Below are 13,053 nucleotides of genomic sequence, written 5' to 3' on the forward strand. Positions count from 1 at the left end.
CCTTTTCATACTTCCTGGAGAGCTTCCAAAGCACCTGGGACTTAAACGGTCCTCTTCCTACAAGTGTCTGCTTTCTTCTGCTTATTCCCCGTTGTAGCCTGACAGGGCAGAAGAATTCAGCTGCGGAGTCTGGAAACTTGAGCTGAGTCTCCACTCTGTTATCAAGATGCAGGATGTCCTTGAGCAAGACCTTTATCTTCTCTGGAGTGTAGTTTTCCCAAGGGGGTGAACTGAACTGTAATGATGCCCCCCCCCCCTTCTCTTATGCTGCAGAGCTCACCGTGTGTGTTTCAGGGCCATTCCCAGCTATCGTCACAGCTCCTGTGCACTGAGCAGCATAATCAGATGTCATCATCACAAAAAACATTCGAAGTCAGCTCAGTCATCGGTCCCACTTCAGGGATGAGCGAGCAGGCAGGAAGAGGATAAGTCAGTTGCTCAAGTGCACATAGCAAGTGACTAACAGAGCCTGGATTTGACTCCAAAGTATGTGCTATTAATGGTTCTTCTGAATCTTGAGGTTAACAGACTCTCCTCACACAGGGCCTGGGAGGCATTCATTCCACAAATACGTACTGTCAGCCCCATGCTCCGGCAGCACCTCTACCCTAAACCTGGAAGATAAGTCCTGTCATTAATCCATTTTGGGGAGCGGGAGCTGCCTGAGATCACCCAGGGAGCAGGTGGCAAGTTGGACTGCAAATCCAGTTCTTTCTGGTCCCAGAGCCCCTGTCTTTTTTTTTTATTTAATAGACTTCATTTTTTTTAGGGTAGTTTCAGGTTTATAGCAGAACTGAGCAGAAAATACAGAGTTTGCACATAGCCCTCCTCACCCCCACACATATATACTCCCCTTCCCTCAACACCCCTCATCAGTGTGGCATATTTGGTACAATCAATGAACCAACATGGACACATTATTGTCACCCAAAGTCCATAGTTTACATTGAGGTTCACTCTTGATGTTGTACATTCTATGGGCTTTGACAAATGCAAAATGACATGTAGCCACCACTATAGTATCATACAGAATAATTTCATTGCCCTAAAAATCCCTTGTGCTCCTTCTGTTCATTCCTCCCTCCCTCCCTCTCCCCAAACCCCTGGAAACCACGATCTTTTTATTGTTTCTGTAGCTGTGCCTTTTCCAGAATGTCATTTTGGTTGGAATTGTACAGTTTGTAGACTTTTCAGTCTGGCTTCTTTCATTCAGTAACATGTCTTTTAAGTTTCTTCCGTGTCTCATGGCAGAGCCCCCATTTTACACTCTGTGCAACAACTGAATCTTGAAGGAAGTACCATGGAAGGTTTTCATGAGGAGATGCAACATGTTGGCACTAGGGTTGCCCTCCCGCTTCCTACTTACCTGAATCCTCCACACCCTGCCTTTCAGGGCTTTATTCTGCCCTCTGACCCCCCAGCACTGGGAGCCCCTGGTGGCTTCTTTGTCCTCACTGATTCAACAATTCAATCAAAATCTATTTATCGGTGTCCGTGTCTGGGCATTGGCAATAAGGGAGGCAACATTCCTGCCTTCAGTTGGTCACCATCCAGTGGGAGAGAAGGGTGAACACAGAAGAATTAGGCAGGGGAGATGGCAGAATAAAAAGGCCTGTATCGGGGTTGGGGAGGGCAGTTAAGAAGAGAGTTTGGCCAGCAGTTCACAAGGCAGGCATGGGGGTCTGCAGAAAAAGGTGGCCCACTCCTCATCCTGAGGTTGACAGTCCTCTTCCTCCCTCCCAGCCCACCCCTCAGCTTCCCCCTCACACCCCTGCCCCCATGCAGTAGACAGGGAATGAAGGCCTGGGCCTGGGTAGGTTCTGATTCCAGCTTTCAGTCTTCTGGGGCCAAGTAAGTAGTTGTCAGGGCCTGGTGGGTGATCCTGGGGTGCATCCATCAGCCCCAGCTCCTCCTCTTGATAGAAAGCAATGGGATCCCTGAGCAAATGGAGCCTCAAGGCCAGCCCCTGACTCCTTGTTGACAGTATTGTCCCCAAGACACCCTCCCCCCTAGAAGTCCTGGAACATCCACTGCTGGGACAAGGACCCAGAAGCATCCCATCCCCATCCAGCACCCCTCTGGGCCCCTCTTTTAGGGTCTAGGTGAAAGTCCACCTTCTCAAGAGAAGGGTCTGAGGCCCATCCCTCTCCCCACCATCACCCTAGCCTCTGAGCTGGCCTGGGGCCCATGACTCCGCTCTGTGCTGGGTGTGGCAGGGTAAACAGTCTCCTTTAAGAGCACACTGGGGAGAGGGAGCTCCAGGAATCTTAAGGAATCTGACCAGTTCCCTTCTGCCTGATGGTATTGTTGCCCTGGGCGGGGCCACTAGGTTTAAAGAGCCAGAACCCACCTGGGCTGGACGCAGTCCCAGCAGCCTCCACAGACCTGCTCTCTGCACTGGACTCTCAGGTAAGCTCAGGAGCAGATCTCCGCTAGGACTTTGGGGCTACCAGGCAGAGGGGTTGGAGGCGGAGGGGTGGCCCAAAGTACCAAGCTGAGGAAGGGGCAGTAGGGGCTTGAGTTTTCTCAGTAATGGCTTTGTGTTTGGGGGTTTTGAGGATTGGGGGCTGCCTTCTCTGTGACCGCTGTCATATGGATGGGGGGGTTGGTGGCTGGAGGAAATAGGACCCAGTCTTTGACTAAAGAATATGTAAAGTGGAGTTGTGATCCTCATGATCCAGAAGTTTAGGGTGGTAGAACGGGTAGAGAGAGATGGGGAGTCCAAAGGAGGGCCTGGTTTGGAAACTGCTCACAGCCAACAAACCCCAGTGATCCGAAGGAGCACGTTAATAGTCCTTCCCTTCTAGCAAAAGGACCCATACATTTATGTATTTACTTCTTGTGACACATTCACTACTTACTATGTGCTAGGAACTAACCTTAGGCTTAATATACAGTAACCGTATGAAGTTGCTACGATAATCAGCCTCATTTTTACATGGCACTGAGGCACAGAGAGATTAAGTGGCTGAGAAAGGAATTCTCTGGCCAGCTGGGCTCAGCACATAATAACTAGGGTTGCAGTGTGGAACACACTGACAATCCCTATGCCTGCCTGAGGCTAACCACAGGCAGAAAGCTTGGGGCAGTCTTATCTCAAGGACAGAGCCACCCCCTGGACTAGTGAATGAAGACATGGATAGTTCCTACCCTAAGGAGAAAACAGAAAGGAGCAATGTCCAACCCACTAGGCAGTTTCCTGCCACTAGCAGTCTGTTCTCTGAGAGTGGAATTTAGGGCTACCTGGAGCAGCGTCCCTGGCTGGGGCTGGGGGAGGAGGCTCTTGCCTGCCTCTGGCACCTGGCGGCCACTCCCCGCCTTTCCCTGCCCAGCTGTTCACGCCTCTGCACAGCTCAGCCCTGGGTGTGCCTTAGTGGATGCTCTCTTGGAATTCAGTCTGGTAGTGCCCCAGGCCCAGACCTTTGGAAACAGTACACCAAGGTCTGACAACTGTAGTGGTTTGAGTAGGGGTTAGGAAGGCAGCCTGAGTTAGAAGAGCAGCCCTGCTCTCCTGATTGTGTCAGGCATCTGATTACCAGATTTTTAACAAAGCCCTGTAAGGCATTTACTATGTGTAGACACTATTTTAAGCACTTAACCAGTATTAATTCAATCCACGTAACTCCACAAGGCATTACTATTATCATCTCTAGATGAGGAAGCAGGAATTAGTAACTCTCCCACATCCACCCCATCAGCAAGGGCATCCTTGAGGCACAGGCACAGTGAGCCTGGGGCCAGTCTGGGCTGTCTGACCCCAGCCAGCCCCCTTCCCCTGCAGCCCTGTCCTGCAGCTGTGTCATGGAGGGACTGACCCAGGGCCTTCTCCTCCTGCTGGCTGGTGAGTCCTCCCAGAAGTGCCACTCACCCACCCACCAAAGCTGTGAAAACCAGGGCAGCATCTCACGAAGGGGGCCTGATGTGGAGTAAATGTGCTTTCATTTAAACTGTCAATGTAAAGAGAAACCTTCAGGAAATAACAGTACAGGGAGGAAGCAGATATTGCAAAAGTTATCCTGAACAATGGAACTTTGGGAAACTGTAACCATTTGTTGGCAGAAAGAGGACAGCTGTCCCTACTTCTTTAGGAGACAGAGCATTAGCCACAGTCCATGAAGGAAGCTTTTCAGGAGAGGATAAAAAGAAACCAACACACCATCCCATTCTGAGCGTAAGAAAGAATAGCAGGAAGGGTTGTGACTTGTGGGATTGGGGGCAGAAGAGGGGTATTGGGGGGTGGAACTCACAGAAAGGCCAGGAGACAAAAATCTCAAGTCTGTTTGCGGGGAAGATGTGAGGACGGGAACTTGTGACCTCAGGTACCCCCCACCCCCCTCCACAATCCACAGTCGAGGCTGCTAGTCCTCTGGACTGGGTGGGGTCAGGCCTGCTGATTCATTCTGAGACCAGTGTCATGGATTAACCCCCAATACCTCTGCTTCTCTCACCCAGGCCTGCCTGTCTTGGAAGCCAATGATGTGGTTGGTGAGTGAGGCCCCAAACTGCCCTGCTGGCCCTGCCCCCACCTTTTCCAAGACCACATATCCTGCCTCCTGGGTCTGGTCCTTATTCTTTTTTTTTTCTTTCCTGCAGATAAAGACAGTCCCTTCTACTATGGTACGAACTGATAACCCTTGCCCCTACCCCTACCCTTACCTCTCCTGGACTTCTTTGCTGGAGGCTGGTGAGGAGTGATGTGGAGGGAAAGAGGGGCGGATGGGGCCAAGACTAGGGATTAAAGAGTCAAGGTGGGTGGTCGATCAAAAGGAGAGGCCAATATGCAACATGGTCTTTGGGAGAACTTCATTCCAGCAGGGAGGTAAGGTACCCACTGGGTATTTGGGAAGACTTCTGGGGAAGGGCCTGGAGGCATCAGGCTGCTGGGCCCCTGGGGTATCTCACACCTAATCTCCTTCCTTCCACTCCCTCTCTCTTGCCTTCCCCAGGACCCAGCTCCTTGCTGCCCTACAGCCCCCCAGATTTCCTCTTCCTCTGCCTCTTCCTTCCCCAACATGCCCCTCATTTCCCCCAGGTCTCATCTCAAAGGCCACCTTTCAGGAAAGCCTTCCTTGATCATCCTCCAAACCCCCTTCTTTTTCTGTGCTCTTCTGCTTATTTTTAATTCCCAGTGCTTGTTCCCACCAGATAGTATACTATGTGTCTGTTTCCTGGTTTGTCTTTCTTGTTGCCTGGAATGTAAATGCATCTGTACAATCATGTGCTCGTAAATATCTTTTGCATGAGTGAGGTGGAGTCGGGCTGGTGCCAGCTCCCTCTCTGTGCTCCCCCAGACTGGGAAGGCCTGCAGGTGGGCGGGACGATCTGTGCAGTGCTCCTGTGCATCGCTGGAATCTTGTTCGCCCTGAGTGAGCAGTGGGACTGGCAGGGCTGGGGAAGGGGTGGGGAGGCAGGAGGTGGTAGGTGAGGAGGGGGTGGGAAGAGGGGTGGCCCAGGCTCCCCAGGCTCTTTGCATTGGCTCTCTCTTCCTTCACAGGTGGCAAATGCAAATGCAAGTCAAATCAGAAGCGCAGGTGAGCACAGGGCCCTATTGTGTTTACCTTGAGCTGAGCAGAGCTATTTGGGGATAAAGTCCTACAATTTGGAAAAAGAAGACAGCCTCCTTCCTGGCTGTCCCTGGGCTTGCATGGGATTTGTTTTTCATAGATTATCCACCCTGAAGGGCCCCAAATCAGGGAAAGCTCTGATTTGATCCTGTTAAAGTAGCACCCAGGATTCTGGGTGGCGGAGAAGAACAGAAGGTTCGAGGATGCTAATCTGATGTGTTCCTTTCTCAGCCCCTTACCCGAGAAAGCTGTTCCACTCATCACTCCAGGTGAGACAGGCTCCTTCCAGAGGCTTCCAGGCACTCAGGCAGCCACAGAATTTGAGAATTAATAACTGTTATGCTGTGTATAAGGTGGGACTGTCCTGAGCTAGTCAGCCTTGGGGCTGCCCGAGGCTGAGGAGAGTGTCTATGGTGTGACCGGAGCCCCATTCTCTCCACAGGCTCTGTCAGCACCTGCTGAGCCCAGGACCAGCTTCATGGCAGTCTTTTGCTCCCATGCTGTTCCTGCCCCTTGGGGGCCCCACCCTTCATCATGGCCTTTCTCTCCAAGGGTGGGCCCTTAGGCTCCCTTCTGATACGGAGGCTGTCCAAGGCTTATTATTAAACTTCTCTCCCCCTACCATGGTTTTCTGTGGGTCTGGTTGAGGATGGGCAGGCTGGGCAGGGGCTACAAAATCTTGCTCAGGAAAGAGCAGGCCCCTCAGTACCTGGGGGAAGGAGGGGGCCCCATGGATTGCTAACGCATCCTCTGGCCACATGTCTGTCCTGAAGCCGACTTCCAGCATGCCCCGCGCTGACTTTGCGACCCTCCTGATAGTTGGTCTCCTGCTTCATGTGCCAGACACCTCAGTGTTTTATCAAAGGGCCTTGCAATTTCTGCACCTTGCTAGAGACCTCAGAAGTCCCAATGACCCAGGTACCCATGACATCCTATAGCCTAGAATGATCCCCAGTGGTTTGACACCTGCTAAGACCCCACCTCACTTATTGAGTGTTCACACAGCCCAGGAAATGCAATTGCTTCATTGACTCACCCCAGTAAAACCCTGTGTAATCCTCAGACCAACCAACGGACCCTCCCCCTTCTCTAATATCCGGTGAGACCCCACTGTGAGCAACATCTCAAGAAGCCCTGCATAGTGCACTTTAGAACGAAAAACCATCCATGCAAATCTAGGTCTCAGTATTGTCCAAAGTCCATTCCTGGAACACCTCCTGGGAAGGTCCCAGGATGCATAGGGTGGGGCTGGGAACAGCCTGTTCATCCTGCAACCTCACCCCTCTTGCCAGCCTCCATAGCCTAAGATGGAAGTTGCGGAGGCACGCAGCCCGCTCCTGCTCCCAGAAGGGACCCGAGGGTGGGTGGGCTGGGGTAGCAGAGATCTGCCCTGTCTGTGCTAGGCAGTGGCTAATGGTCTGGGTCTGGGCTGCTGAGGCAGCTCCCTGTCTTCGTGTTGCTTCAAACCAGCCCTCTAATGTGCCCGGCTCCAAACCTTCCAACCACTTCCCACGTTGGTGCCAGATCCTCTAGAAAGTATAATGTGTCCAAGATTTTGGGTCCCCTGACTTGTGGGCTGGGGTCAGGAAGCTAGTGCAGGGGATTCTATAGGTTGAGGACCTTACCTCCTGGTCTGCAGCCCATCCTTGGCCCTGAGGTCTAAAAATGAGGATCATAGATCTGTTTGGGGCCCTTGAAGCAGGACACATAAGCAGGGAGAGGGGAGGATTCCAAGTCTGGCTCAGAACTGCAGCAGGAACCCGAATGGGACTCGGGATACCGAGTGCAGCCACTGTCCTAGGTAGGTGAGGGGAGTGTGGCAGGGAGCCTTGGGGCTGTGCCACGCTCATCACCCACCCTGGGATGGATCCTCTCAGACCTTTAAGGCCCCAGCATTGTGGGCCGGATGCATGCTGTGAAAAAAGTAAAAGGAATGTGCTGCAATGGCTGAGGTTCATGGGTACCTCGTGGGTGATGTGGTCAGGGCAAAATGTGACATCTGAGCTGAATTCTTAAAGGGACATGGTGAGAAGGATCGGCCGCACAAACATCTTTCCTGGTAGAGGGGGACACTGGCCTTCTTACTTTTTGAGGACCAGTGTGACTGGTACGAAGACGATGAGATCACGGAGGAAGCAGAGGTGGCCACTGCAGGGAGAACCCCTGCCTGGTCCTGAGTCGGGAATCAATCGAGGGACCCGGAGCTGCGCAGGCAGCGGGAGCCGAGGCAGGAGCGCGCAGCGGCCCCGGCGCAGGCACGGAGCCCAGGGGCGGGCGCAACCCGGACGCGCGGCTGCGTCATCCGCCCGCGAGCGGCTTCCGACCCCGCCTTTTCCTCCTGGGATTGGGGAGAGGGGTGTCTTCTCCTGGAGTGTGGAGTGTACCCCTAGCTGGACACAGGAGGACGCTGGTGTGAATGGATTGCATTGGAGAAAGTAAAAACGAGTTCCGCCTAAGAAAGCAAAAGTCTGTGGCCATACGTGGGGCTAGGGTGACAGACGCGGAAGCGACACCGTCAGAACGCCCCTTCTCGGTGACTGACAGCTGCTGTCCTACTGAGAAACTTGGGTCTCTCCTATCACAAAGTGAGACGCTCTGCTGTTTGAAATCCGACCGGTAAAGAAGGAATCCCCATCGCTGCCAGGGAAAGCTAAGTCCCTTTGACCCCCTCGATTCCAGCCTACTACCCAGCTCCGGAAGAGGGGTTTCTGGACGCAATATTCCACATTCATCTTAACGTTTCGTTCCCTGGCTCCACTTTGCCGTGGAGACCAGTTACACAGAGTCATGATCCACTTTCAGCCTGCCAAGCTTCGCCTGAACAAATCCCACACTTTCCTCTCATCCGTAAACAGCCTAACGGCCCCACGATCTCTAAACGCCAACGTGTGCCGCTCCTTCATTGTCAAGTCAACGAGCGTGACTTTGTCCAAATACAGGCTCCTGCATGGTGGTTTAGGCTGATTCTACCTGTCCAGCGCTGGGGCAAGGGGCTCATGGAGGACATCTAGGGGCCCGGGTTAATCGTGGGTGAGAGAAGTCAGCGACTGTGATGGGAGGGCGGAGGTGGGGAGAGGACCATGCAGGAGAAAGAATTAGCCTATGAAAGTTGGCACCTGGGCCCTGGAGTTGGTCTGCTGATTCCCAAGGGTAATTAAGTTCTCCTCTTTCCCTCCCAGAGTAGGGAGTGGGAAAAGTAGTCACATGACGAGAGGAGCCTCTGCCCAGGTTTCACTGTGTCGAATTACTTGCTGTGCCTCACGGACCCCTTCCTTGGGCCTGTTTCTCCTGGGGAAAGGGGGATGGGGTGGGGAGGCTTTAGTCATAATTCCTAACTCTTGTCATCTCCCAGATGAGGGGCTGCCAAGGTAGGAACCAGAGAAATCTAAGGGTAATTTCCACTTAATTGAACACTTGGTATGTGATGGACACGTTAACTCAGTTTTCCCAGGAACTTAGGTGACAGGAATTGGATCATCCCCTCTGTGCATAAGAGGAAACCTAGGTTCTAGATCTCACAGGCCATCTTGTCCTGAGCCTTTCTGAAGGACTGGGCTACACAGCCTTTCTGGTATTTATCACTGAGAGAGAACCCAGGCACTGTGGCTGCGTGGGAACTATATACCCCCACTCTTTTTGAAAGAATCTTATTTTTTTCTGATTGCAAACATCTTTCATGCTTATTACAGAAATCTGGAACATTACAGGGGTATCTAACTTAGAAGGCAAACCAGTTTCTAACCCAGCACGCAGAACTAATCAAGGATAAAATTTTGATGTATTACGTAATTCTATTATATATCATATATCACACATATATTATTCTATACTTCTCTGGAGCTACAGCCAGGTTATTACATGAATAGTTCATCATTTTGCATTACTGAATAGTAGTCCTACACAATCCTCTTAATATAAGGGAAGGCCTACTAACCTAAATATATAAGGTTTATTCTAGTCTTAGAATAGTCGCTTGAAAACACTGTAATATTTCTGTTTCTTAGAAGATAGCAGCATCTTACCCTCAATTTTTGTGTAAATACTGGAAAACCCAGGGTAACAAGTGAGGGCCAACAGCTATCATGAGGGAGCAGTGGAGGGCCATCTTGGTTGGTCACTGGTGAGGTCCTGTGCCTGGTTCTGTAGAGGGATTTATTACTCAAGTCTCAACCCTGCCATCAGAGGAATATTCTTAAGGTCAGATCTGCTCAAAATGCACAAAAGATAATCTATTTATCTTACAGAAAAATCCCTTTAACATGGCCTATAGGCCCTACCTACATCTGACCCCAGGCCCCACATCTGACCATCAACTCTCCAAGCTCCCCCCTGTGCTCTCCCAAGAACAAACACAGTTTAGGCAGCAGCCTTAGCTTCAGGGCACCTCACTTCCCTCCCTCTGTCCCAATCTTCTAGCATCCCAGCATCACCAATCCCCTTCCTCCTTCAGGCTCTTTCAGGAGGCCTCTGGGGCCACTCGGCAGCGGCACCACCAGCATTTGTCCTCTCATCACTGTTGGCTGCTTCTCTTTGTACTCAGCTCAATTCACGTACTGTTTATATTTTACTGATTTATTTGATATGGTCTCCGACCTCTACAGAATGTAAATCCATATCGGCACCTGCAGACTTTTCTCAGTTTGGGCTCACAGATTAATTTATTTTCAGATTGCTGTCTTGTGATTTCCAGTGAGTACATATTGGTCATTTTGTGCTTCTCATGTTCTCAGGGTAATTTTAGGAAATCTGGTTGTGTTCCTTCCACCAGTCCCCTCACAGATGAGAATAGCACATGGGTCTTGAGGTCATCATAGGCTCACAGTTTATGTATACAACATCTGGCACCCTACCAAAAATATCCATGCATGAAAGACAAACGTAGACCAGGCAGACAACATACAGAGAAAGAAGATGCAGATGTTGGAATGATCAGACCAGGACTTTAAAACAACTGTGATTAATGTGTTCAAGGAAAGAGATGATATATGGAGATTTGCAGAAGAAAATAAACCTGTATGTTGTAGGTTAAATTGTATCCTCCAAAAAGGTATTTTCAATTCCTAATCCCCCATACCTGAGACTGTGACCTTGTTTGGAAGTTGGGTCTTTGCAGATATAATCATTTTAAAAGGAGGTCATATGGGATTAGGATGGACCCTAATCCAATGACTGGTGTCTGTGGAGCCGGCTGGCACTCTCTGGAATAATAAAAACCCCCACCCCTGGGCTGTCTGTGTGCCTGAAGCCTACTGACACCTTAAGCCCACTCCCCACTGCAGGATCCTTTGCATACCTGCATTTCTGCAAGATATAAAAGATCTCTTGATGTGTGTTTACCCTAACAAAACTCATCGCCCCAGGAGATAATAGCCCATCTCACAATACCCTAGGCGGACTCAAAGCACATCCTGCCCTTATCAGGGTTGTAAATCCTATTATTCAGAGTAGACCCTGACAGATCTTACAACCAGTCAGGTACCTGGGCACGAATCATGCAACCCGCCTACTGCTTGTGTGCACAGCCCCCTCCCCCCAATAGAAGACCCAACACGCCCATCCCTGGCACTCACCCGGGCGCCTCTCCAGTCTGTGTGGCCCGCTGTTGCCTATAGCAGCATCCCTATTAAGCTTTCCTAAACTTTTCTCGGTCTCCGGTAATTCTTCTACCAACCCGCGTGTCACTGTCACCATCACCATTGCCCACAACAGTGTCCTCCTAAGAGGAGGAAAATGTGGACACAGGGAGAAAGCCTTGTGGCGAGAGGCAGAGATGGAAAGATGCAACATGAAGCCAAGGAACACCAGGAAGAGGAAAGGAAGGATCCTTCCTCAGAGACTTCAGAGGGGGAGTGGCCTCGGCAACACCTTAATTTTGACTTCTCACCACCAGAACTGTGAGAAAATTATTTTTTTATATTACATTAAAAAATTAAGTGGAAATTTTGGAACTAAAAGTTCTTAACTCAAGTTAAGAACACAACTGATGTTTAACAATCAATTAGACTTAACTGAAGAGTGATTGGAAGATAGATTAAGAAAATAAAGACATATAAGGAAAATGTATTAAATAAAATCCAACATTTACTAATGATTAAAAAACAAATTTATACTAAACCAGAAGTAAATGGAAATTTTCCTAATAAAGGGTATGCAACCAAAAAACAATTGGTATTTTAATGGAGATTATTGAAAGCTTTCTATCTGAAATTGGGAATAAGATGCCCTCTGACCCCAAATTTGTTCAGCATCACATTTTCTAATGGTAAAAAAAAAACTTATCTAAGAGTAGGCAATAAGGCAAAGAAAAGGAAAACGTACCTGAGGATTAGAAAAAAACTAATCAAACTTCATTATTTGCAAATGGCATGATTTTGTATGTAGAAAATCCAAAGAATCTATTCAAATAATCAAAGGTAAGTGAATTTATTAGGAAGACCACAAAGGTCAATATGAAAATCCTAGTTGTTGTTTTTTTTAAATCCTAATATTTCCAGTCCCAGGAACAAACTCTTCGGCAAAAGAAATAAGACACCATTTAAACTATAATAATAATAATTTTTTAAAAACCCTAAAAACAAAGAATTTTTACACAAAAACATTTAAACTGAGATACCTTAAAAGAGCCTTACGACTTGATGCAAATGCCAACATCCAGAACAAGAGGGTGGTTGCTTTTTGAATTGTAAACAGCTCGCAGCTCTCTGATTCTGAGGGCGTGGTGTGATTTGTGTGTGTGTGTGGGTGGTGTTGATTCTGAACACCCAGTGTCTGAGCTAGGACATGCACTGAGACTTGTCAGAGACACCACACAAGACCATTTATGCACAGTTGCCTGGATGACGGCTCCTGCTCTGTTCTTTGTGGCAGATGGCACGGCAGCTTGCAGACCCCCTGCAGCCTTCTGGTCACCTGATAATGGGGTAGGAGCAGTGTTTTCAAGTGTAAAATAAGGTTTCTCCAAAATCCAAAAGGCCCTACTGACAGTTATGCCTCGTTCTCAGTGAGGCAATGTATTGGCCTTTACATTGGAGGAAATGTCCCAGTTCTGCCCAAGGCCAGATGTCAGTGAACATTTCCTCTAAAGACTCAGATGGTAGGATCTGAGTTAGGATATGTTGGGTGTTGTGGGCCGCATGGCCACATGAAACTACTCATCTGTCAGCCAATGTAGCACAAGAGCAGCCTAGACAAAACACATGGATGGGCATGGTTGTGTACCAATATTACTCTATATACAGAAACAGGCAGCCAGCCAGGTTTGGCCCATGGGGCCCAGTTTGTCAATCTCTGGCCAAGACTACTAGACCCTAAAAATGTCCCCAATGTGGCAGAACCCTGAATCCTTCCACCCTCTAGCACACAGGTGTCTTCCTAGGGCATCCCAAGAACTCACTGCTTCCTTCTCACCGAGACTGAGTATGCCATCAATACAGTGGATCATGGCAAGGTGATCAGTGTCTCTTCAGACTCTGCTGTAACAGAGGGCAGG

The 13,053-nt window shown here is 49.5% G+C and overlaps 1 protein-coding gene across 2 annotated transcripts; it reads left to right on the forward strand.

Annotated features, from left to right (window-relative positions):
- The first annotated feature begins 2,243 nt into the window (after positions 1–2,243).
- On the forward strand, positions 2,244–6,185 carry FXYD4 (FXYD domain containing ion transport regulator 4). 2 transcript variants are annotated; one of them, XM_031460914.2, is made up of 8 exons: positions 2,244–2,409; positions 3,766–3,841; positions 4,453–4,485; positions 4,594–4,617; positions 5,292–5,366; positions 5,495–5,531; positions 5,796–5,833; positions 6,007–6,185. In XM_031460914.2, exons 1-8 carry the CDS (start codon positions 2,299–2,301, stop codon positions 6,024–6,026), a joined length of 414 nt encoding a protein of 137 aa, XP_031316774.1. In that variant the 5' UTR covers positions 2,244–2,298; the 3' UTR covers positions 6,027–6,185. The 2 variants fall into 2 exon arrangements, with proteins under 2 accessions (XP_031316774.1, XP_010982522.1); XM_010984220.3 differs by having other exon boundaries at positions 2,349–2,409; positions 3,782–3,841.
- The last annotated feature ends 6,868 nt before the right edge of the window (positions 6,186–13,053 follow it).

The sequence above is a fragment of the Camelus dromedarius genome, chromosome 8 (genome assembly GCF_036321535.1).
Source record: "Camelus dromedarius isolate mCamDro1 chromosome 8, mCamDro1.pat, whole genome shotgun sequence".
NCBI classification, from domain to species: Eukaryota; Metazoa; Chordata; class Mammalia; order Artiodactyla; family Camelidae; genus Camelus; species Camelus dromedarius.

What these genes read in the sequence shown, in the direction of transcription:
- FXYD4 (XM_031460914.2), top strand. Translation starts at nt 2,299, where the DNA reads ATGGTATTGTTGCCCTGGGCGGGGCCACTAGGTTTAAAGAGCCAGAAC. An exon ending in TCTCTGCACTGGACTCTCAG is followed by an intron (nt 2,410 to 3,765) that starts GTAAGCTCAGGA and finishes GACCCCAGCCAG; the next exon opens with CCCCCTTCCCCTGCAGCCCT. An exon ending in TGTTCCACTCATCACTCCAG is followed by an intron (nt 5,834 to 6,006) that starts GTGAGACAGGCT and finishes TTCTCTCCACAG; the next exon opens with GCTCTGTCAGCACCTGCTGA.